We start from the raw sequence: 24915 nt of genomic DNA, 5'->3' as shown, positions 1-24915 counted from the left end.
TTTTCACGCGTTTTCATTTCCGGGGAAAAGTGATTAGGGTTAGTAATCCTGAACGCTTGCAACGTCCGTCCGCAACCCGCGACGCCGTTAAAAGGCTGCGCCAGGCAAAAGCCGCTCATTTCTTTCAAAATGTGTGACACTTGAGACAGAACTGTACTAGTCTGGTGAAATAAAGACTTTCCTTAAACTAAGCTTTATTTTTCATCTAACATAAAATAAATTCTTTTACAAAGGTAAGTTGTCTCATGGCATGTATTTTGGCCTGAAAAATTGATGTTTTGGTTATAGCGCGGTACCGCTTGTAGTGTGGATTTTCGCAACTCCCGCGACATACGTTATATCTGGTCTACACTGTAATGCAGTCTAGTCTTGGCGAGCAAGTGAGCAGACGGTGGCCAAGACAGCTACCAAACAGCAACAAAACTGGACCTGGAAACCGGTGACAGCTGCAATCCAGCTTCTCTATTGCATGTGGTTGTGGTATCGAGGCTACAAGCCAAAACCAAATGGCAGCGACACAGTCCACAAACACAGAACAGTGGGAGCAAGCAACGCGGGCAAAGTCGGAAAAATCGAGCAACAAGTTGAACAGCATCCGAAATTTCAGTCACCCTTATAAGTTAGCTTTGTGGGGCAAGTGACTGCCCCACAAGGTTGTCCAAATAACTAGGTACGTCCAAAACTTCCGCATCTGAAAATCAGTTTGACTTTACACAAGTAGCTTACAAACCCTTTCAAGACACCACATCCAACGTTCCTACTTTAGACATCTAAAAAAAGAAAAAAAAGAAAAAGATATGCACACGAAGCATGATACCAGTCTTGACACAGTAAGCTATCAGATTTTCGAGCTATCTATCCCCGAGGGGCTAATTTATTTCGCAGCAAAACACACATATGTTGAAGGTAGTAAACTCTAGGTATAGACCGACACGCGGAGCAGCTCTGTTTACCAACACGGCCGGAAGGCCGCGCATGCGTGGTAGCTATGTGGGCAAAAGCAGCCCGGCTCTCAGTGTTTTTGCCATTGCGCTCTATGGCGTGCGCTCGTTGTTGACGTTGTAGGGACGCTTGTATCTTTATTTGTGCGTCGTATTTCCTCACAACGTATGTCGTATGCTATGCCCGATTATTTGAGCTCGTTGCCCGAGCCTGAACGGCAACGGTATCGAAACAAACTGTGCGTGGACGGCGTTGACAACGAGGATCCGTACGCCGTATAAACAAAACCTGCTGGACTTCCGACAAAAAAGTTTCTGCCACCGACGTTGATGGCTCACGTCGTCGGTTATTTAGTTTTTTCGCCAAGCCAGCTCACGGCCGACACAGTGCAGGCGTACACGTCTCTCGAGGTCTACGATTACTTTGAGTTGGTTTCCGCACTGCCGGCGGGATCAGCAGCCTGTGGGTCCGCGGAAACGTGTGTATTCTTTAATTGATTAAATACACACAGCGTCTTCAAGTCAAGGTATGATATTTTCCCTGCCCTCATGACCACAAAGCATGACAAGCAGTAACGCTTTGTCCGTTTTGCAGTCTTGGCGGTAACAGGTTACAAGTTACGGCGTTGTTGGTAACGAGTTACTTTTTTCAGTAACGTAGTAGCCCACTCGTTGCGTTTTCGACACAGTAACGGGTAACGTACTTGTGTTACTATTTCAAGAGACGGAGTTACGTTACTTGTTACTACTTCCCAAGTCTTAAAGAAATTACACTTCAATTTTTTACGTGTTTTAAGCGTCAAGCCATGATTTTCTGTGCGTTTTTTCTCGTAAGTATTTAGGTGAAACCGTAAAAAGAGATAAAGTAATTATGTTCAGTTCCTGCATGAACATAATGTTTCTTGATATATTACTTCTATCGTCAAGACCGTAAAATGTGTTAAATCATAATTTAAAAAAGTAACGCAGGATCAGAAGTAACGTGCGTTACTTTTTATTGGTAGCGGTAACGCGTTCCTTTTATTTTTAGGTAACGTAGCTCAGTAACGCAGACCTTTTATTTGCAAATGACGAGTAACGTATTTCGTTACTTTTTTTCGGTAACGCCGACAACACTGCTGTTCTGTCGCCGTTCCCCTCCTGCTGGGTAGCACGGGCGTAACGAGCCTCTGACGAGCGCTTGGCCGGTGCTTTGTGCGCGAACACCATGGGAACAAAATCCGTGTGGTCTCGATCAGACAACGGTTTCCCTGCACATAAGCAAGCCTCGGGACGGAGATTGAACTGGAAGTTGCACTTGCCTTCAAGAAAGTGTTTGCCGCACAAACGGTCGTTCGCGCGAGGCGACCATACTTTTCGATCCACGGATATTATCTACCTTCTATGCCTTTCAGAGTCTGCCGGGAACTTCTGGAAACTCACTTTGCTGCTTTTCTTGTACATTTTGGAGCAATTAACGGCAACACAGCTTCGCGGCATGCTGAAATGCTATGACGGCCATGCGAAACGTGCGCGCTTTTGCCCACACCCCCCGGCTCCGGCGCGATCGCAGCGCCGCCGCAGCTCCGTGACGTCAAGCTTGTGAGTCTGTCTATAGAAGCGTACAACAAAGCAATGAAAATCAGACAGGATTAGAGGCACTTACCAGCAGCAAAGCTGAACTTGCAGTCATCTGCACCTTGAGCAATGGCTTCGTTTATGGCAGCAATGGCAGACTCGTGATCCTTGAATCTCAGCAAAACTTTGCTGCAGGCAACAGGAGGCAAGAGAAACGCAAGCAATCAACATAACTGAAGCAATGCCCATCCTTAAAATTCACCAAGTCGCAGGTGGATTTATTGATTGACGATACAGATGCGACTTCACACGCATCCGTATCCACATAAAACCTGCAACCTGCGCTTATCCCTTTAATATTTTAAGTGTGAAGGCGCTTCCCCTACGCAATCTTTGGTGCAAACAAAACCTCTCCAAACTGATGCATCTCTTGCTTCTTTCTTTTACGGCGTAGTCTGAAAACACAGACGTCGTAGGACAATGCTGACAGTCAAGATTCGTATTACCTACAGTACGGGCCACTGGAAGCAGCTCGAAAAGTAAACCAATGCCTCGACAAAGAATCGTCAAAAGTCTAGAGACGGCTGCCCAAGAGGTGCCAGCGCAACCGACAGAGTCAGAACTATGTGCCGCGATCGATCAAATCTGCCGACAATACTGCGGTTACTGGTTCTCAAACCGAATTTCTAGGAACATGGAGGTTCCCTGAGTACCCTCGCGCATTTCCTGATATCCCAGATTTGCTTGACCATTGCTGCCTCTATGTAATGTGTCTTGTTTAAGTACTATTATAGCAGATCTGAAACGCCCAATGATGCTTAACTACGAGCCAAACACTGTGTAGCATGCACATTATTGTTTACAAGGTCCGTAGGCTCTTGCCCTGCTTCACCGCTCAATGCCGAGAACGGGAGGAGTTTCTCGGCTATCGATTGAGTTTGAAGCCCCAGCCAGTGGCGCAGCCGGGGGGGGGGGGGGGGGGGGGGGGGGGGGGGGTTTGAGGGTTTAAATATTCCCCAAAAAATTTCATGGTCTTCCTCTTTCCCCTTTTCAATGTCTTCTTGTTTTGTTTTTTGCCTTGTTTTGTTAAGGCATTAAAAATCCCATGTGTTTATCTTTCTGTTCAACAACCCACTACGGCGAGGGGCCGGGCCAACAACATTCCAAAGCAAAACGAAGATGAAGATGCTGTCCATGGACTTCGTGAGAAACAAGTCTGGCTACGGCTCTCTGAAGAGCTCTCGCCAAACTTGGCCTGTTAACAACCAAAGCATTTCTTCAGGCTCGCAGGTGCGAATGACTCGGCTCCAGACGACACAAAAGCCGTGAAATCCTGACCTCAAAGGACACTGGCCTCTCCTCGGAGAATGCAGGCGGCTTGACTAAAGTCCCCCACCCTCAGTCTCAAAGACTCGACAATTTCAGGGCAGTGAAACAAAATTCCAAAATTGCAATACTCTGACTTTGCAAACCCTACAAGGGGGAGAAAGCAGAATGACGAAATAACAAACAGCTTAGTGTTTCTTCTTTTTACCCAGTCTTCTATTTTTAAGGGTTTACTTGCCTGTACTCCTTTAGTTTCAATAACACACCAATCAAAATGTACAAAAAATAAAGAATAGAGAGAGAGAAAAGTGGCATAAGCACCGTTGAAGCCAACTTTGAAATGCTCATAGTCATTTGGTTTCCAAGCATACTTAGTTGACTTCCTTAAGCCCTGCAGTGGGTAAATGTTTATAATCATGAGTTCAGCACGAGAGTCGTGAAATTTCCTTTACTTATACAGTGCAATGCACTTATAACAATAATGAGAAAACCCCAAATTTCAATAGTTTTAAACAATTATCGTTGTATCTGGACTAGAATCTGATCGTTTCTAGACCACAAGCTCTAGAAACTGATTGTTACAAGCAATACATCATTATATGTGGTATCGGTATAACTGGATCGCACTGTATAGACTCAAAAATTGGTTTTAATAGCCAAGCTGTTGCTTGATGCTTTTTTCAAGAATTATTATTAATCTACAACTTCAAGCGTGTCATCAATGTCTCCAACAGAGTCTGCACATTCACGTCGCGCAGCCTCATCTGCCCTAGCCGAGAGCAATGTTGTGGCCAATGACGTCGCTTTCTATTCGCAAGCCTCGACTTCCGAGGAAATCTCCAGCCTGTGCAGAGCATTCGTTTCATTAAACAAACTGCCCGGGGAAGGTCTGGTTTGGACACAGATGTGGAGGGACTGCACCGTTTAGTGTGTCTCAGCGGTGCAGGATATTTGCCTTTGCCTGGAGGCCTTGTATCCTAATGTAAACTGCCAGCTGCAAATCATGGACACCATGCCCCTTAGCACTACTGAAGCGGGATGTTCGTTTAAGACTCCGAGGACTGAAGTCATACCCGAGAGATTTAATGTTCCAGGAGCACTTGCTACTCCATTCTAAGCTGAGACTAGAAGCTCCGCCTTCAGCGTGAGCTCACAGGCTTCTGCAAAGCTTTGGTTGCACATACTTCACATTCACACTTGTGTCAGCAAGGGCAGAAAGCCCGCGCTGAAGGCGGAGCTTCTAGTCTCAGCTTAAGGGTGAACGGAGTATAGAGGTTGCGCTTCTGAACATTTACCGCAACATCAGGGTCAGCCTCAAAAGGGTTTTCTCACTTTTTAACTACCGATGCTGCCTTCAGCTAAATGTTTAGACCACACAAGGTGATAGAAACTGGTACTTTTCTCTGCCACTTTCTTATAAAACGACAACGAAGAACTGAAAGAACCCAAATCATGACCATGGGATGATAATTTCTGAAAAATGTAATTTGGGCAGGACAATGAACGTGATGCTTCACTTGCACAACGCCCCAGTACCCATTGCAGTTTTTATGTTTAATCTTATTTTAAACTCCGCTGTTCTCTGACACTCCTCTGCGGTTTTCAGCCATTGGATACCCGAGTGTTTCACAGAGAAGTGCATGCACCGGAATATTTTGTGAGCCTGTCTGGACTTTTTTTGTTCAAAGCCCGTTATTATTTTTTATGATTGTGCATTTTCGTTGTTAAACAAGTTTTTCTCTTTAAAGATTGGATGAACGAGATGTGGCAAAAAAGGTTGAATTTTTGTCTTCTAAGAAACGGGAAAAAAGTAACTAAAATTGTGTTTGTGCAATATCTCTCTCTCTTGCTCTTTTTTTTTTTGTCTTTCTATCGGCTTGAGCAAAGAAAAATACCCCTTGAGAAGTTTTCCTGGCTACGCCGCTGACACCAGCGCTAGTTCAATGCCTCGCTCCGACAGCACCTAACTTCCCTCTCAAGACAAGGCCGAGATCGGCGGCTAGGCAGAGCGCGGCCAACTGACCCCTCCCTGCGGTCGATGAGCAAGGCGGACGGGAAGAGGGGTCCCAGCTTGTCCATGCCCTGCTCGTCGGGGATGCCCCGCACGTAGAGCATACGGTCAGACTTGGCCGTGGTGGCGCCCCTCGGCCGGCTGGGCTCCACCTGAAGGGGCTGCCCCTTCAGCTCCATGGCACGCAGAACTTCCATCTGGGCGCTCGCCACCTCGGGGCTCTCAAAGTCCAGGAAGGCGCTCCTTCTGGAAAGGGGCACGGTCACCACCCTTCAGGCACGCTTCAAGGCACATCGGATGATCGAGAATTAATGCTTTAGGTGAATTTGTTGCGGGGTGGCAGGCAGCTCAACTTTGGAAAGCTTAGACTCTGACATAATGCGTGCCCCAAAATGGCAAGAAAGCGTGCAGTCTCGGAACAAACTTCGAGGTATCTAAAATGCAGTTAAGTTTGCTTCCAGGTTTCTCAAAGTAAAACCACCTCAGCATCAAGACTTGTCAAAAAATAAATTGCTTTGCAAAATCTATAATATCAGCTACCTCTAGACATCTCGTGTATGTTTATACATCGGTATATACAGTGACTTCCATCAGTCTGCAAAATATGCAGCAAGTCAGATATTCATAAAATCTGAATTGCAGGCTGGTGCTATTCTGGATTTTGAAATTAGGCTTGGACTATAAAATCCTCCTATATACTGCTCTAGCACAATCTTTAGCAAGAGGCTGTATTTCAATCCAAACAGCTCGGGAGGCTTGGAATGCAAGTGACATTAGTTCTGCAGCCATCAACTACTGTAGCATTATTGGAACGTGCAATAGTAGTCGCCAATACAAGCACGGGTGCAGCCCTGACAATGTTACTAGGGAACTAGTTTTCAGCAGGCTCTAAACATCACAAAAAGGAATAGGCAATATCACGAAGTTTAAAATGACATGCTGCAGTTTTCTATAAAATACCTAAAAAGAAAACCACTCAGCTATCTACTGATTATACAGTTGCTACACATGCAGTGGCATTAAAGTGAGACTATACAACAAAGAACAACTAAAAGAAGAAGCAAGTATAAACAGCCGACATGAGGTGACCAAAGTCAAAATTGCAATCTATACTTACCCCGAAACCCGGCACAACTGACAAGGAAAGATTAGATGCTGTCACCCACCTTGCCAATACCACAACCAAGTTAGCGAACATCGCACGCAAATATGATCACTAAAGGCTGAACTCCATGGAACGAATTATGTGATGAATAACTGGCGAACGCTGCCCAACGGCACGCTCGCTTTGCGCGTAACGTAGCAGCCACTGTGTTGATTCCACGCGCAGAGCAAAAGCCGCCGGGAAAATTTGTCGGTTATTCGCAGCATATTCGTCCCATGGAGTTCAGCCTTAAGCCCCACAGCAGCAGGAATGGTTGTACCGCTATGCGAAGCATACAAAAGGTAGTGTTCGTGACCGACAGACCTGTTGACAAATCTGACGCTCCTGATGGCTTCGGACAGTGCTCGCACCTCGTCCTTTGTCACGTGCGCAGACATGTTTCCCACGTAGAGGGAACGCTTGTACACATCGTCAGCTGGTGAGTCGGAGAAAGTTATACTTTACAAACGGATACAGACCCCAACACATCAAATTCACTACAAAGTTCATTTATGCTGTATGACGATGGTTTGCTTGCACCATTCACCACAATGGAAAGTAGAGCATGACATCCTTGTTTTGGTTTTAGGGGCGAAGCTTCTTAGGGTCTAGCCTTGCCCGTCCGGCGTCCGTGCTCACATCGATTGTCATCCCATCTGTCTTCTTAAAAAAAGAAAAAAATGTTTGCGCAGTCAACAGGATTCGAACCTGTGCGGGGAGACCCCAATGGATTTCTAGTCCATCGCCTTAACGACTCGGCCACGACTGCGGGACGAGTAGGGGGCTCTGAGATGTGGTAGCAACTCGAGAGCTGGGGATGTCATGGATGCAATGTTGCATGTAGCCGCTCAACGTATATACAGGAGAGGGCGCTGCGGTCAAATGCATATATAATCGCGTTAAACTTTGCATGCATTGGCTCAACGTTTATAGACGAGAGGGCACTGCGGTCAAGTGCTCAACTGTTTATAAAACGACTATCCATACCGCACATTCTCTTTCTGACATGGACCGTTAACTTAAGGGGGGACATGGCCTGGGAGGGTCAACTTTTGAACCATTGTCTCAGATTGATTTAAACTTTCAGGGTGAATTGAACCCCAATAGGATTGATGATATCTAAAGTTTCAGTCTTATAGGCCAATTCTACAACATACCGTAATATCCCGAGTCATCGCCCACCCCCCTACCGCCTGAAATTCATTAAAAAAGTGGGGTGGGCCATGTCTCGATGGGTGAGCACAAACACTTGAAAAAAAAGCGGAAAAAACCGCCCATTTTTCTCTTCGTATCTAGCGCTGATGCACAAGAGATACATCAAACTCAAAACTCGATTTAGTTTCATTATTTTATAGAAAAAAATGCGCACGAAAGAATATTTTACTATAGCGAAGTCCGTTGCTTGCATAGGCGCTAGAAACACTGCCGATCTGCATATAGCGCGAACGTTTGTTCCGTGAAAGAATGTCACCACTATGTTCTCCTAGTTAGTAAAAAAAAAAAAAAAGAAAGAAAAGTCTACAAGAAAATAGAAAAACCGACCAGGCGCAACGAGCCAGCGAGCGGACCAAAGAAGCGACCAAGAGCAATGCTGGGAAAGCCGGCGGTCGCGATGGCAAATACTTTGGCGTCGGGCCAAGTTGGGCGCCTTGTCAATTGCAAGCTCTTGCGCAACTTTCTTGTTTGGTGCGTACATACGTGCGTCCGTGCACGGTGGGCTATCAATGCACGGTTGGGACGCTCTGCAAACGTCTGTGTAGGGCGTTCCAGCAAAGCTTTATTTACGCGTTGGCTTTGCCTAAAATATTGCACAACCGCGGTCGCGACGGGCGGGAAGAAGGAGCGGGTTCGCGGTGACCTTCGGCGGAGACAGACTTTGACTTAACACTCTGCGGTTACATTAACAAACTCTTATTTTGTTATCTCCATCGCTTTCTTTTCGCACAGATACACGACCACTTTGGGGTCGCTCACGGAGGAAATGCGTAAACAAAAAGAAGTGTCTTTCCCTCCTTCGTTTTACTTTGTCACGGACGTCCTCCAACTGTAAGGTCCGTGGCCGCGTCATTCGGGTAGGATGAGTGTTCGCGGATCGCAGAGTCCGCGCTGGGGTATTTGAAGGGGTGGGCGATGACTCGGTGTTTTTTCGGAAATCGATATTGGCCCAAAAAATGGGGTGGGCGATGGCTCGAGGATGGGCGATGACTCGGGATATTACGGTACTATGCTTAACAAGCTCCAGAAAAAAGTTACTTTATTAGGAAATGTATTTAAATCTACAAAATGTTTGGTTTAATGTGAAGTAGAATACCCATAGTGCAAGTTAAGGTAAAAATTAATTGTAGAAAATGCAATTCTAGAGAAAAACATGAACACCCAAAAAAAGCAAACGATTTTAACAAATTTCTGAGTTTTAAAATATTCAGTTTTTATCAGCAAGAATTTACTTTTTTCAGATTATGAGTACCTTAACTTGTTCCTCAGGAAATTTCAGTCAAGGACACCACTGAATTAAATCTTTACACTTTATAAAATGTTTAATGATACATTTCCTCCTACCACATTTCCTGCCAAAAAGTGAAAGTGAGAAAAAGTGCATTTGAAGTTTCAACTTTAGGTTTCTTTCTTTTCTGTGAGTCCGAGGTAGGCAAACTTCACCTGGCGCATTGTTAGCACCTTCCTCTTTGAGACTTCCCTGTTCCCCTGGCAATAGCTACCAGTTTGTATTGTTTGCAGGCACGCTGACTTTTGCAGCAGGCATTCCCTGACAGATAAACTGGCAAAAACTAAGAGGCAAATCACAGTGAGAAAGAGCAGCAAAGCAGGAATATGATCTGAAGTGGAAGGTACTGTGAAGGGGCATTAGTGAAGATGACACAATATCATGTTACCGGGAAGGACCAATCGTAAACCCTGTTTCAGGTCTCAACCAATAAGATCGCTCATACCGAATTTTCAGATTTTTTTCTGTTTGGATGTATTGGGTCCTTCTGGCCATTGATACTTTTAAACTTCGAAACCTTCTACGGGCTAAATCTAGAGTAAATGGCACTTCCAATGAGGGTGAGATGTTCTGGCTAGGTTAAACAAGTATGAAGTAGCGCTAAATAAAAAACACAAAAAACTTGCTCCCTGCTGACTCTGAGGGCTGCCGGCATGTCTGAAATAATTTATTCTGAAGTAAATCCTGCATGTTTATAAATGAAAATTTCTGAAACCATTCTTTGGAAGTTAATAAACATAAACATATAAATTTTGAAAAAAAAAAAAATTTTTTTCTGAAACTTTAATTCCGAGGCCATGTCCCCCCCTTAAGCGGTGGAGATATGTTACCATGGCTTCTAGCGGATCCGAGCTGATCCGCTAGAAGAACCACTGGCTCTGCATTTCACCGACCATAAAGCAGTAAAAATGAAGTCGAAACGCAACCAGGAACTCAGCACTACCTATGAGCAATAAAAAAAAATCAGCACCATCAGCACTACCTATGAACAATAAAATCAGTATCATCAGCACCACCAGAGCTTCGCCCCAATCAACATCATTCACCACATGCAGATGCATCCATTTTTTTCTATTGCTCTCCAAATGAAGCTATGCTACCATACCGTGTATAATGCCATTCATTGCCCAGTTTATTTAATCGCCATTTAGACCTAGAAATAATATCCCAAGTCGCTGAAGAAATTGAAGCTACTGGCAAGAGCCTATAATACAAGGCAGCTATGTTTGCCCAGTCATTAAACACCCTTGGCTGCTTATGATTAGGATTTTGTGTTTTCAGAGATTATTTTTTGTGAAATTCAAAGGGTATTTTTGAGTTAATTTTTGTTCGATTCCCAATGCGACGAGAAAGAGAAAGGAGGAGGAGACGAGAGCATACGGGGACGTCGGAGTGCCGAGCTCCGATTGCAATGACTGAAAGGTACCTAGATCTGAAGATAGTTGCATTTGTCTCCACAGCACTCGTTGAATGCGGACCGCCGGCGCCCGCCATTTGGCTCTCGCATTCGAACGAGTTCGACGAGTGCAATAGAGATGAAAGCGGCTACCTTTAGGTCTACCCACTAATCATTCGAACCAGATTTCGGTGTTCCGACGTCCCTGCGCACTCTCGTCTCATCCTCACCCTCAGTTTTTCAACGCATTCTTTGAAATTCGAGGTTCAATTAATTTTACTTTGCTCTTGTTTTTTTTTCAACATAGAAATTAATACTACTGTCCAGACAAAAACACACTAAATTCATAAAAAAAGTCACCAATAACAAGATATTTCTGCAGTTGCATTTGGCACTGGCACCCTTGCGATTGGCAGTAAACTGTCCCGAAACAAATCTAGGAAACAGGCGTCGGTACTTCAAAATCTCCAACCCATAAAACATTCAGCTGTCCTCAACATCCTATGAAACTACAGGTTCACATCTTTCAGTGTTACAAAAACCACTCCCCCCCTCCCTCTAAGAAGCCCAAATAGTAAGGTCCAAACTGGAAACCTGAACAGTAGCTTTTTGTCATGCCCAGAAGTGCATTGGCCAATTTTATACTAATGAACCTTGACAAGATAAATGTGAAACTACCTTTTGTAAATAGTAGAAAAACTGAATTGTTTTTTTTTTTTTTTTTTTTGAGGGGAGACCACTAGCTTTGTTCTTCGACAAATTTTATTTGTAAAATATTGTCCTTTTTGGCTTTTTACTTTGCCATCGTGACCTCGAAATTCTAGGTTTTTCTGATCGATCCGAACCATTAAAAATTTTACTGACAAGTATTTTTCGGACTTCATCGGATTTATCCGAAAACAAAGAACCCTCCCTATTTATGACACATAACCAATTCAGGATCGGTGGGTTATGTATCACAGGGGCGATCGGTAGCCAAGTGGGTCGGCGCACACCAACTCTGAGCATGTGGAGCAAAAGCTCGTGCTGCAGAACCCAGAAATCCTGGGTTCAATCCCCACCCCTGCCCATTTCGATCTGGATGAGCACCGTACCGGCGTGCGGTCGTGTATCACTACTGCGTGGTGCACGTTAAAGCCCCAGGCTAGCGGTTGTACTGCCCTGGCTAAATTGCTCATCTAAAGCGAGTGACTCGTCGCATCTTTGAAATGGCTGACCCAATTATAAACCAATTCAGGAGAGGCCTCCTAAGTCAAACAGCAAGTTCTGCTTACCCCAAACATAACGGTGGGACTCCGGGATGCTCTCTGAAAAATAATGAAAGTGCAAAGTCGAGTTGTAACAAGAACTTTCCTTATATTCCAACAAAAACAGTCTTTGGTTGACATGACTCCTATGCAATAAAGAATAGAGGAGACAAAGCTATATGTTTATATCTGTAGGTCCCATGAGTTGCTTGGCTGCCAAAGTAAAAAAACAGAGTACACAAAAATCAGGAACTACAGCAGTTTTCAACACTTCTGCTACAAAAGTCTATACAGATTAAACTGTGGTCATGTCAATCAAGTATGAGCTTGAATTGAGAGGATTTGCAGACCACTGGTCACCATACCACCTCGTGGTTTTTACCTGTATAATATAACTGTCATTAAATTCCATTTCCAATATTCAAGATTTAAGCACACCCGCACGTTAGAATTGGGAATGCGTTACGAATCGTGCAAATAACAAAGAGTTGTATCACTGGGACAACAACTTTTGCTTTTGATCAGATAACAGTCCTATATAAATTACCAAAGCACCCCAGATAATGCTGAGAACGTAGGCAGTACACATGCTGTCAGCACTTGCCTTATGTTTGTTTGTTTATTTTTATTTTTGACACAATTGTCAGGGAGGTTGGGACAAAAGGCGAATACGAATCACCCGACTAGGTACCAACCCCCATTACAGCAGTCAGAAGCAGGGCACAGGAAATGAATCAAAAACCGCATAAATCAAAAATAAAACAATATCTGAGAAGATAAAAATATGAGACACAAAAAATGTACAATCTATTTTGATGTGAACTATACTAGGAATACACGCTAGGCACATTGAAGTATACCGTAAGGTATTTTTTGAAAAGAAACATGGACGCAATTGTCTGGGCTAATTCGAATACACAATCATTTCTGTTAAAAAGATCGGTTATCTGGTAGGACATTTTTTGTGTACCGTAATTAGTTCTTATTTTAGTTTTGAAAACTGCTGGTGTCTCAAATTGTAATTTGTTTGCTTAAATAAATATGTTTCATAAAATATTGCGGGATTCGTGTTTATCTGAGTATGAACTGAAATTGCGACCTTTAGGCAAAAAAGATTGTCTAACGTTAATATTCCATGTTTAATAAAGCTAGGGGAAGTCGATTCAGTCCAAGGTAAATTATCAATTGACCTAACTGCGCGTTTTTGCAATGTAAATAATTGCTTAATATTACTTGCTGTAGTCGTCCCCCAGACCAATAAACAGTAATGCAGCCTCGAGTGAATCAGAGATATATACAGTTGTTTTTTAACCAGGCTGGAAGAAGGTATTTTAGCTTACAAATTAAACCAATTGATCCAGAAATATCCCTTCGGAGTTCGTTCACTTGACAAGTCCAGTATAGATTTTCGTGAAAACGAACACCAAGAAATTTAAAGGATTCCACGCGTTCAATATTCGAGTTTTGAAAAGATATGCTAATTTCGCTAGTTATGGGCTTATTTTTTGCTCTAAAAATAATGTACTTAGTCTTTGCCGTATTCAGCTCTAACTGGTTTGAGCCTAACCATAAATCAAGTTGCTCCAGCCAATTATTTGTTTCTCTTTCTATGCTATCCAAACAGCTACCAGTAAAGAATACATTCGTATCATCTGCAAATAAAATTATGTTAGGTGTTTGTGGGATGTTTACTATATCATTGATGTAAAGAAGGAGAAGTAATGGCCCGAGAATCGACCCCTGCAGCACACCGTATCAAATTTTCGCTAAAGGAGAGCGCATATCATTGAGGACGGTATATTGAAAACGTGAGGTCATGTAACTGCTTATCAAGTTTAGCACACTGCCTCTTATTCCATACAGCGGTAACTTTCGGAGTAGGATGTCATGTTTTATAGAATCAAAGGCCTTTCTGAAATCTAAAAAAACACCCAGAGTATAGCATTGATTTTCAATATTGTCTATGATTTTGTTTTTGATATTTAGCAGTGCCATTTCAGTTGATTTACCTTTTTGGAAACCATACTGGTTGTTTGTGATAATATTATGTTTATTACAGAAGTCACTTAAACGTTTGTAAATAACGCGTTCCACTACTTTAGAAAAGACCGGAAGTACTGATATTGGTCTATAATTATTCATATTATTCTGGGGACCACCTTTATGAATCAGACTTTCGCTATTTTCGTTTTTTCTGGAAAGATACCGGTACTTCAAATAAGGTTGCAGATATGCGAAAGCGGAGTAGATATGAAAGAGGAAACTGCTTTGATTGGCTTAGAACATAGCACATCTTCTCCACAGGCACCGCTATTCCCTAAGGATTTAATGGTAGTAGTTATTTCTAGTTCAGTGGTAGGTGCCAGAAATACCGAGTTATGTAAAGGGTATCCAACATAAGACTCACATGTAGGTGTTCTCGCTGAGGGCATAGTAGAACAACCGGATTCTAGAAAGTGGGAATTAAATTTATCTACAAGAGACTGACCCGAGTAAGTAACCCGCTCGATTGTAAGTTCTTTTGGAGCATGTGCACAAGGCCTAGAAGCAAATCCATTTACGGCTTGCCAGACTTTCCGCAGATTGTTATATATTGCATTAAACTTATTTTTGTAGTATTGAGCTTTAGCTTTCTTGATATCAGCGTTGAGCTTGTTCCTCACCTTCCTAAATTCCTGTAATATTGAGATATCTCTTGTCTTGACGAACTTATCATAATTTATTGCGCTCTTTTATACGCTTATATAACTGACTTGAGATCCAAGGTTTTTTTTACTTTTTATATTTTTTAAACTCTTGCCATGGAAATGACTCCTCATAACACTTTTGTAGGAGGTCCAAAAATATACCATATGATTTATTTGGTTCCGTTTCAGTTACTACCGACTCCCAGTTTATAATGTGTACAAAAGGTTCCAGGTAAATTACCCAAATAGGGCATGAGAAATGCTTGAGCGAAGCGCCGCTCGTTTGAAATTTTTGCATCAAAACAGTCACCGTCGCAGACGCCAGCATGTGTGGCGCATGTCAAATTCAGTTGTTTTACACGCCAGACAAACGAAGAGCATTTGGCATGCCTCAGAGGTGGACTAAGGATTATTTTTGACCACCAGGGGACCTTCTGATCTGCCGCCAACACCAGGGTTTTGTGGTGCCTTGTCCACACTAAGCCTCCGTCAGATTGCGGGTACCTCAGCCAGGATTCGAAAACGCCAAACGGAGATCTGTTGTACGCACAGCATCTTTAACAGCGCTTGTAGCATGTTCCTCAGTGCCAGAGTGATTTAGCGGAAGGCCTATTAGAGCCGCACAAGACTGCGAACTAAGAGAGAAAGAGAAGAGAGGTGGGTCCCACCGTCCATGTCCACCCTGGGCCGTCCGTCGGACCGGTCCCGTTGCCTGCGCTGTCCGCCGGGGGGCCTTGAGCCGCCCTCCCTGTCCGTAGACTCTGGCTCGCTCTGGCTGTGCCCGTTCTGGTCCCTTCTGGGTTTCCTCTTTTTGGGCGTCCGAGGGGCTGGGGGAATTCACCGTTACAGTAGTGGCAAGCATTAATAGTGGTTATCTGCCAGTAGAGGCTTGTTCAAACAGTTGCATATGAATGCAATGAACTGCGGTGCAACCATTTACGATGAGAAAACACAATGGCGCCACCTATCGGGTAGCACTGGAACACTTCCTATCTACCTACAACTATATTGAAAGTTTCGACATGTTTGTGAGTTTGAATCTATGGACTATACAAGAGAAACTGTCGCATATAATATTATCAGAATTATATCGAGCCCACGGGGAAAGAATGAAGCATAGAATGTATCCAGATCGGTAGTGTTCTTGGTCTAACCGACAGATGTCGTTGGCATGTCCCCACGTATAAGTGGTCTTGAGGAGCTGTAATGCCAAAAAAGAACTGCTCACTTCTCTGTGCTTCCCCAGATTCCCCATTCTGCCTCGAACCCCTGCGTCTGCCCTCGGATGCGGCCGCCTGATCTGAAGATCCTTGAAAGAAACACAAAACATGGGTTCAGTTTAAACGCGCTGGGCCTATGAATCGCATGGCAAAATTGGTGACGGGAAGTATGAACCATTGCTCTTGGGAGTGGCAACGTCTTCCATGTTTATCTCGTTGGCTTCGGAATCGGGAACCTTGTCGGTTTCTTTCTTCACGGCTTTGTCTTCTGTGACGTCGGCTGCAACAAAAGCAAGGTAAAGAAAATATGATGGTCACACTAGTGAGTCCGACGAAACTTTTAAACTGGCAGTTTGTGGAACTTTTATTTGACCGTGAAGTGTCACAAGCAAAGTAATGGTGGCACCATCCGTTGGGAAATGGAGAGTACTGCCGAAGCCTAGTGCATGTGAAGCACCTTTGTAATAGTCATACTAAAATGAAACGGCATAGAACCAACTTGCATGTGCCAGACCTTGCGAGCTCTTCTAATCAACCTTTGGGCAGTGCAGCCTGTACCTGTTGGTTGCCGCTCTTGGTTTTCTAACCCCCCCCCCCCCCCCTTCCCCGCCAACAAACTTAACGTTTCACTAGACTTTCTCTAGTGAGCCACATTAGGGACGTTTTGCAGGAATGAGGTATTTGTGGACCATGAATATTGAACAGAGGTCTAAAGACAGTTTTCGAATGTCAATTGCTCATGGGAGAAAAACATTAAAAAAATTACCCGAGTCACAACCTACTCGAGACTAAACAGACAAAAATGCTTTCGTGTCATCATTCAATGGTAAAGAGGGGATGCTTATACAATTTGCAGCGCTCGTGATCCTAATTGTCTCCTTAATCACCCTTTTGAACTGATATTTTTCTTTGCCACCACAGTCGTCTACTTCCAATCTGGGTAACAATTTCCGAATTCACTCTGGCTTTTACAATTTCAGAACTGGCAGAAGAAAACTGTCTTTAAACCTGAGTTCAATACTCAAGGTTTTTTGGCGGTTTGTGTGTGCCTGTCATTAGGACATGTATTAATTAGAATATGACAAGAAAGAAAGACGACAAGCAAGATGACTCAGTTTAGTGTAGAAAAAGTGCAGGGGAGGGGGGGAGGCAATTCCTTTTTGTTTCCAACGTTCAAACGTTGGCCATTCTGAACCATACCTCTGTTCACACTTGTGATAATGATTGACAAAAAGGACATTGGTAGTTAGGTCCCATGCTGCTGTACACAAAACTTTGTTCAAATAGTGAGCTAAAAACATACTTTTCGTGTAAGACTCGTCAAAATATTCGGCACTGGAGAAAATTAGGCATCCAAGTTAAGCCCTATGTCTAACTCTTTTAATGCAGAATGTGTAATATGACTGACACTTAACCCTACCCAGTTAGGTGCTAGCAACGAAAGTTGACAAACAGACTGCCAGTTGAACGCCGTTCGGTGGCAGTCTCCTCACTGATTGGATACTGAACCTCTTCCGTGAGTGCAGGGGTAAAACAATTGCCCCAAGAAACGATCGTGCGCTCCAGAATTCTCCAGAAAAAGAGTGCGCAAGAGAGAGCGACAGAAAAGCAGAGAAAGAAAAGCCCCCACCACTTTAGACGTGCTCCCTTTGCCATAACGGGCTGAAATAGTTTGTTTCATTCTTTCTTGCCGTGAGCTGGCACTGTGGAGAGCCTACAATACAGGGATTCCAACTGCTTGATCGGAATTGCGTGGTTCATGGGCCGCGTTTGCAATACAAGCTAAGGAGGCGAAAAACGCATTGGTTGTTCGCGAGCCTCTCCGCCTGCTTTCCTCCTTGTTACGCAAAACGCAGCACGTGCACACTTGTGACCCACCTTTGCTGGAGGCATCCTTCATTACATTTCAAATGCTGTCCATGATTTCAGAAGGATCCTCTCTACAATCCAGGCTCTCTAGTCCAGATTGAAGAGAGGGACCATCTCAAACCAATGGGGAGCACAATTTAATGGCAGATTCCTCCTGCAAAGACTGGTTGCACCGCATATGTGCTGTGTAATTGTGTGGAGAGTAGGAAAGCAGGGGGAAAGGTGGAGGCGCTTGCAGATAATAGACTCCCTTGCCACCTCCTAGCATGTCGTACTGCAAATGTGACCCGCAATTCACGTGACCCCGATCAACTAATTGCAAACTCTAATCTAGGCTCACTAGGGTGCTGCCGAGTTCCAATTGTTTTGTTTTTCGCACGCTCTGTCTACTGTGTCTCGCACTGAAGCAGATTCCGAGAAGGTTGCATTCACATTGCCACTGCAGAAGATGACATCCAAAAAAACCCCAATGGAGCACTCACTCTCTTACCGTGCACGACACAGGGCTGCGTGGACAGTCGTGTGCACGGAGTCTTCAAGTGTGCTCCCAAATCCTCACTTGAGCGGACACTCAACAAGGAAAGCTGCAGTCTCGTGGTAGCATCGGATTCCTCAAGTGCCACGTGTGGCTGCGCACACACTACTCCTCGGCAGTAGTCTTCTGCTAGCTCTTCACACCACGTCCACATCACATTCTGCATTACCACTCCCTTTGCCACGCTAGTAGGGCAGAGGGGAAACTTTGTTTATGTTACGCTTATTGAAAAGCACAGCAAAAAAGCCCAAGTGTACACCTGACTTTGACACCCTGCCATCTCCTTCTGCATGATAAAGTCTGTCCTATAGTCACCGTGGCAAAAAAAGTCTATCGAAAAACGCTCAAATGCAGCATCTGAAGCCAGTTGACGGCAAACACCATCTTCAGGGTGCCGTCTGCTAAAATGGATGTTGCAAGGCTCGCTAATGTCGGATGCACCGTTGCGGAGGTTGACGCTGAGATTGGGAAGCGGTCACCTGGCGACCCCTTGACATTTCCCACGAGGCTCGGTGGACGCTGGGGCCCGAGATATTAATCAATTTTGTCCAAACAGAGCGAGGTAAGGGGTGACTGAGCATAGCGCTGTCTGTTTGGAAGCCTAGCTAAGGCAAAGCTAGAGTTGCCGTGTTGGTAGCAGATGGAATTTGAAAGATGGCACAGCAGCAGCAGGTTTCAGACGCTGCGTTTGCGTTATTAAGCATGAAACGAGTCGTGGTCCGGTGCGTTTACTACGTCCTTATAAGTGGTTTCTAGTTTTCCGCTTAATGACATCATAGATGTGTCATGCTGTCGCCGGCCGCGGTCCTAACGGTGTCACATCATCGGTGATGTATGTGGCAGACACCTATTTTGCTGCAGGTCACTTTTCATTGTGACATTCCACAGAAGCTTCGCCAGCGAGGGACGAGGATGCCGCGACAAAAGTGACGCTAGCATTTGCTCATGCTTTCTTTTTTTCAGAACTTCTACGCCCAATTACCAGGATTGCGACATCTGACAACATGACATGCCGGCTTTTGTGATGTCATTTGTTGCCACTTTGGGACCATTTTCAATACAGGGACAGAATAGGTTGCTGAACTAAGTAAAGATGCACTCCAAGCGATCCGGTGAACATGTCAAAAGCCAGCTCATCAGAGACCAACTCGTCAAATAGGTCAACTCGTTGCAGGTCAATTTGTAGAAAGGGCAACTTGTCAAAAAGGTCAACCTGTCTAAGCTTAACTTACAAGGTCGTCGTGAGCCACGCCGAGGAATGCTACAATTCCCAAGCCAAGGAGATTTCAGCAAGCTACTCGTTTTTTACACTTACTCAAGAGGAAGGGGAAAACATTCAAGACTTCATCGCAGACCTGGGAGGCATCTTGCCAAGGATTGCAATTTTGACGAGACCCTTAACCGGATGCTACGAGACCAAATCGTCTGTGGCCTCCAGGATGATGACTCACAGCGGTTTGTTGTGTGCATGCGGGTGCCCGGAAGAAGAAAAGTTCTCGTCCGTCGGGGGCCATCTTTATTTTGTGACTGACGAATTGCTTCTTCGCGGCGCGGCAGCTCGCTGCGCCTCTTCTCAGGAGCGCTGATAGCAGGGACCGGAAACGGAAACACGACACTTTCCCCCTCTTATTCGAGAGTAGTTAACCGGGACTAAAAACGGTCGGGTGGTTTCCGGGTCCTCGGTGGGTAGCGTGGTTGCGACAGCTCCGCGGAGGTTACTTGTCCCCTTATTTGTGCTGCTGTCGCTGCTGTCGTCGTGGCTGTTGTTGCTGTTGGCACTGCGAGAGCTGGCTTGTCCTTGACAGGTGGCAGCAATACTGGTGACAGCTCGTCATCCGACTCAAACGGAGCCTTGCTTGTGGAGGGTGGAGCTGGCAATAAGTGATCCAGATGTGCACTCCATGCGACGTGGTAACTTGTACCGTGTAAGAAACGGGCCCAGTTCTTTTCAACACCGTTGCATTCAACCACTTGGGTCCCCGTCTGAAGTTTCGCACCAGGACGCAGTCATTCTCTGAAAACGGCACGTCCACACCTCCTCCCCGATGAGACGATTGTTGGAACTGGCATCCAGAAATCAAGGCTTCGAGTGATGGTGTCATAGCATCCAGGCGCGACGAAGGGCTCTTCCCATCAACAAGAAGGCCGGAGTCTCCTGAGCAGTTGTATGAGGGGTGGTGCGGTAGGCCAGCAGAAACTTGTTCAGACTCTCGGCAACAGACTCTGACGCCGGAGCCTTTCGAAGGGCATTCTTCAGAGATTGTACAAAACGTTCTGCGAGTCCGTTGCTGCTGGGATGGTATGGCGCGGTCAGAGCTTGGCGCACGCCATGCATCTTGAGAAAAGAACGGAACTCTTCGGAAGTAAATTGCAGACCATTGTCACTGACAATGGTTTCCGGAAGCCCATGTCGACTGGAAAGTTTGCGTAGTTGGGCAACTGTGCTTGCAGCGGTCGTAGACTTCATCAGGCAGACTTCAGGCCACTTGGAATGGGCATCGACAGCTACAAGAAACATCCAGCTGCAAAAAGGACCCGCGAAGTCCAAGTGTACTCGTTGCCAAGGTCTCGACGGCCACGCCCAGGGATGCAAGGGGGCTTTTGCGGGTGATGCACGTTGTTGCTGGCACTCCCGGCAGAGCTTTACTTCTCGAGGTCTTTGTCAACTGATGGCCACCAGACATAGCTGCGGGCTAGCTCTTTGCTACGGACGATGCCCGGGTGACCCTCGTGCAGCTCCTAGATGACCAGATGACGCAGCTTGGGCGACACCACAACACGCATGCCATACATCAGGCATCCCTGATGAACCGTTAGTTCATGTCGTCTGTGGAAGAATGGCTTGAGATCGGCGTCGCCGATGTAGGACGGTCAACCTTTCCGTGTGAAATAGAGTACCAGCCGGAGAGTGGAATCACGGGCGGTGTGCCTTGCAATCTCTTGACTTGTCACTGGCATGGAATCCAACCTCAGTGTGTAGAAAACTTCCTCATCTGCTTGTTCCTCCACCGTGGAAAAAAACGAAAAACATCCCATCCTCGTCGCCAGTTGTTGTGCGCATGCATCCCATCCTCGTCGCCAGTTGTGTGCATGCGTGTGCCCGGAAGACAAGTTCTCGTCCGCCGGGAGCGATCTTTATTTTGTGACTGACGAATTGCTTCTTTGCGGCGCGGCAGCTCGCTGCGCCTTTTATCAGGAGCGCTGATAGCAGAGACCGGAAACGGAAACACGATAGTTTTCGCTTACTCGTAAGACGCTGAGCCTGGAAGAGGCAGAAGAATTTGCAATTTCCTCCGAGACTGCCGGCAAAAGCGTCGAGGTGATGCAGAAAACAGCTTCGCAAGATGGGGTGAGTGGCACACACTTTGTACGAACTCATCGGAGTAATCTGGGGCCTACCAGACGAGGCAACAGTGCAACAGGTACACGTGCCTCTTACTAGAGGTGTGGTGCCCATCACTCAGCGGACAAATGTCGCCACTGCAGAACAGAGTGCCACAAGTGGGGAAAGAAGGGCTACCTGGCCAGAACATCGAAGTCCGGTCGCACCAACCAGTAAAAAGCATACGTGCTGGATGACTGACAAGGAAGCGAGCTGGGAAGAAATTCTATCAGCCTTGCTTGCACACAGTTTAGCCAAAAGAGGTTCGACCAATGGAAAGGGATCTGCTTTGAGAGGGCCGGAGGCTATGAATGCTTGTTGATACTGGTTCACCAGTGAGCGCGATACCCATGAGTCTTCAAAAAGCATTGCAAGTGGTGGCGCATACTGGAGAAGGCTCCCCTTCGCTTTTCATACTTCTTGGGGCCACTACCGGACATTGGCAGAATTACCATGAAGGTACAACACGGTCAAGCACTGGTGGACAGCGCATTGGTCATCGTGGACTGTCAAGGACCTCTGCGTGGCTGGAACACAAATCAGGCATTTCACAATGCTAGTGTGCCGGCTCCAGATGTGGGATTGGGTCTTTGTGTTAACACTGTACACGCTGAAACTTCCGTGACAGAACTGAAAGAATTTGCAGAGGTCTTAGAGGAGAAGCTGCGCTGCTGCAAAGGACCCCTTGTCAAGTTGTACGAAAAGACTCATTGCCCCACTTTTGTAAGTCGCGACCGGTGCCATTCGCACTTCAGAAAGAAGATGTCTGGAAATTAATCGCTTAGTAAAGAAGGGAGCACTTCCTCCGATCCGCACATTGGAGTGGACCTCACCGGTCGTGCCGGTAGCGAAGAAAAACGGTGACATAAGGCTGTGAGGAGATTTTGAAGCAACGGTAAATCCGGCGGCACACTTGGAGCACTATTGCTTGCGGAAGATTAACAATATCTTTGTGTCGCTCTACGGAGGAGAGGTCTTCAGCATGTTGGATTTATGCAACGCGTACAATCAGCTTGCTCTCAACGAGGAGGCTTGGAAGATGGCAGCGCTGAACATACACTAGGGCCTGTACCGCTACAACCGACTGGCCTTCGGCATCGCGTCCGCCCCAGCGTTGTTTCAATGACGCATTGAACTGCTCCTGCAGAGACTGCCTCGTGTTAAGGTATACCAGGATGATATCACTGTCACCGAGAACGAGGATGACACCTCGATGCTCCGACAGGTGTTTCATCGACTCCAGGACAATGCATTCAAGCTCAACCAAGGCAAGCGCCGGTTCCGAGAGAAACAAGTGTCGTTTCTGGGACATAAGATTGACGTGAAGGGCTTCATCCTCAGCGAGACTATCTCGAGGCGGTGACAGGAGTGCCAAGGCCAACATCTGTGAGCCAGCTAAAATCCTTTCTATTACACAAAGTTTTTGCCTAACCTTTTATCCATGTGGGCTCCCTTTTATCGACTGCTGGCCAAGGAAATGCCATGGCAGTGAGGATTGGAACAGGAAAGAGCCTTCCAGCAGACAAACGTGCCATGACAAAGGCCGATTTTCTGGTTCATTACAACCCTTGCAAACCATTGCGACTAGAAAGACGCGTCACCCGACAGTCTTTCGTTGAGACGGAAAGAACTACCCAATAGCGTTCCATTCAAGGACATTGTCACCAGCTGATCGCAACTACTTCCAACTAGAAAAAGAGGGACTGGCGTTGGTGTTTGGAGTGACGTAGTTTCAATATCATCTCTTCGGCAATCGCTTCACATTGGTGACACACCACAAACCTCTGACGGCGTTCTTTCATCTGGAGAAAGCTATCCCACAAATGGCGGCAGCCCGAGTACAGAGGTAGGTGCTGCTCCTCGTGGCATACCATTACAACATTGAATATTGGAAAGGACAGCAAAATGGGAATGCCAACGCTCTAAGTCGCTTGCCGTTGGCGGGGTCCACCGTGCCGGGGTCTAATGTTGACAACACTAGAGAGCCCATGGAGTATGTTGTATACACGAGGTATGGATGACAGGTCTTTGTCGGCACAGCAGATAGCAACCCTAACAAGGACGACAAGAAACTGCACCAAGTGAAGAAATGGATCTAGGGTGGGTGGCTGTCAAGGTTAAGCACGGAGGAGCAGCCACTATTGCCGTATTTCTCCAAAGAGATGAACTTTCGGTGAGCCATAATCTGATTTGCTGGGGCCATCAGTGTTCTGCCAGAAGCTGCATGGACAGTAATGCTGAGGGAGCTGCACGACACTCACCATGGAATATCAGCAATGAAATCTCGCTCAAACAATCTTTTGGTACCCAGGATTAGACACGAGGATTGAAAAATTGGTACACAGTGGTATCGGATAACATTCTTCAATTTTACAGTGGAGTGATGGCACGATTCCTACAGGACAACAATGTGAGTCACCCGACCACGGCCCCATATCACCCAACGTTGAATGGGCTAGTGGAGTGCATGGTGCGCACTATTAAAGAAGGGTCGAAGAAAAACAAGGAAGTCAACCTGCAGAACCATATTTCGAAGTTCGTATTTCAATACAGATCGACGCCAACCAAAGACTGCAAGTCACCGGCAGAGAGGTTGATGGGCTTTCAACCCAGATCGAGGTTGAGTGGTTACTTTGTAGTAGAAGAACACGAGCGCGGCAAGATCAAACAGACCTCGAGCACCAGGTTGTCACTTACTCCAGGAATGCGCATTTGTTTGCGAGAGTTTCGGCCAGGGCAAAGGTGGCTACTGGTGTGCAAAAGCGGTGTCACCTGGACCAAATGCGTCAATGGGGCACTACACATGCCCTGCAAGAGGCCAAAGGCAAGGTGGAGACGAGTGAGCAGGAGGAGCAGTCAACATCAAAAGATTGGGCCACTTCCGGTGACGTGCCTGACTGAGCACGGTGACTTGGAGCCAGTTGAGTCGGGTACACCTTTGCCCAGGCATTTAACCCGCATGCGGAGACCAACGGGACCGATTGATTTTGTAAGGGGGGAGGGAATGTTACATCATCGTAACCAGTGCGTGCACTCAAGCCGGCTCATCTGACGGGCACAAGAGGCGTGCTATGTTACTGCAAGACTGTCTAGCGCG

At 45.9% G+C, this 24915-nt stretch overlaps 1 protein-coding gene across 2 annotated transcripts in view; it reads right to left on the bottom strand.

The window, feature by feature from the left end:
- LOC8033459 overlaps positions 1–24915 on the bottom strand; it is a 31044-nt gene that overhangs the window by 4478 nt on the left and 1651 nt on the right. Inside the window, exons 3-9 of one of the 2 annotated variants that reach the window (XM_040216154.3) lie at positions 16208–16312; positions 16041–16121; positions 15481–15639; positions 12153–12185; positions 7304–7415; positions 5848–6081; positions 2587–2687 (exon numbers count right to left, since the gene is read on the bottom strand). In XM_040216154.3, the coding sequence (XP_040072088.2) occupies positions 2587–2687; positions 5848–6081; positions 7304–7415; positions 12153–12185; positions 15481–15639; positions 16041–16121; positions 16208–16312 (825 nt within the window). The remainder of the gene's footprint in view (positions 1–2586; positions 2688–5847; positions 6082–7303; positions 7416–12152; positions 12186–15480; positions 15640–16040; positions 16122–16207; positions 16313–24915) is intronic. The other variant, XM_040216155.3, reaches the window with a different exon arrangement.

This window comes from Ixodes scapularis, unplaced genomic scaffold (genome assembly GCF_016920785.2).
Source record: "Ixodes scapularis isolate PalLabHiFi unplaced genomic scaffold, ASM1692078v2 PGA_scaffold3__209_contigs__length_174095766, whole genome shotgun sequence".
In the NCBI taxonomy this organism is placed as follows: domain Eukaryota; kingdom Metazoa; phylum Arthropoda; class Arachnida; order Ixodida; family Ixodidae; genus Ixodes; species Ixodes scapularis.
This window is presented reverse-complemented; position numbering and strand designations above follow the sequence as displayed.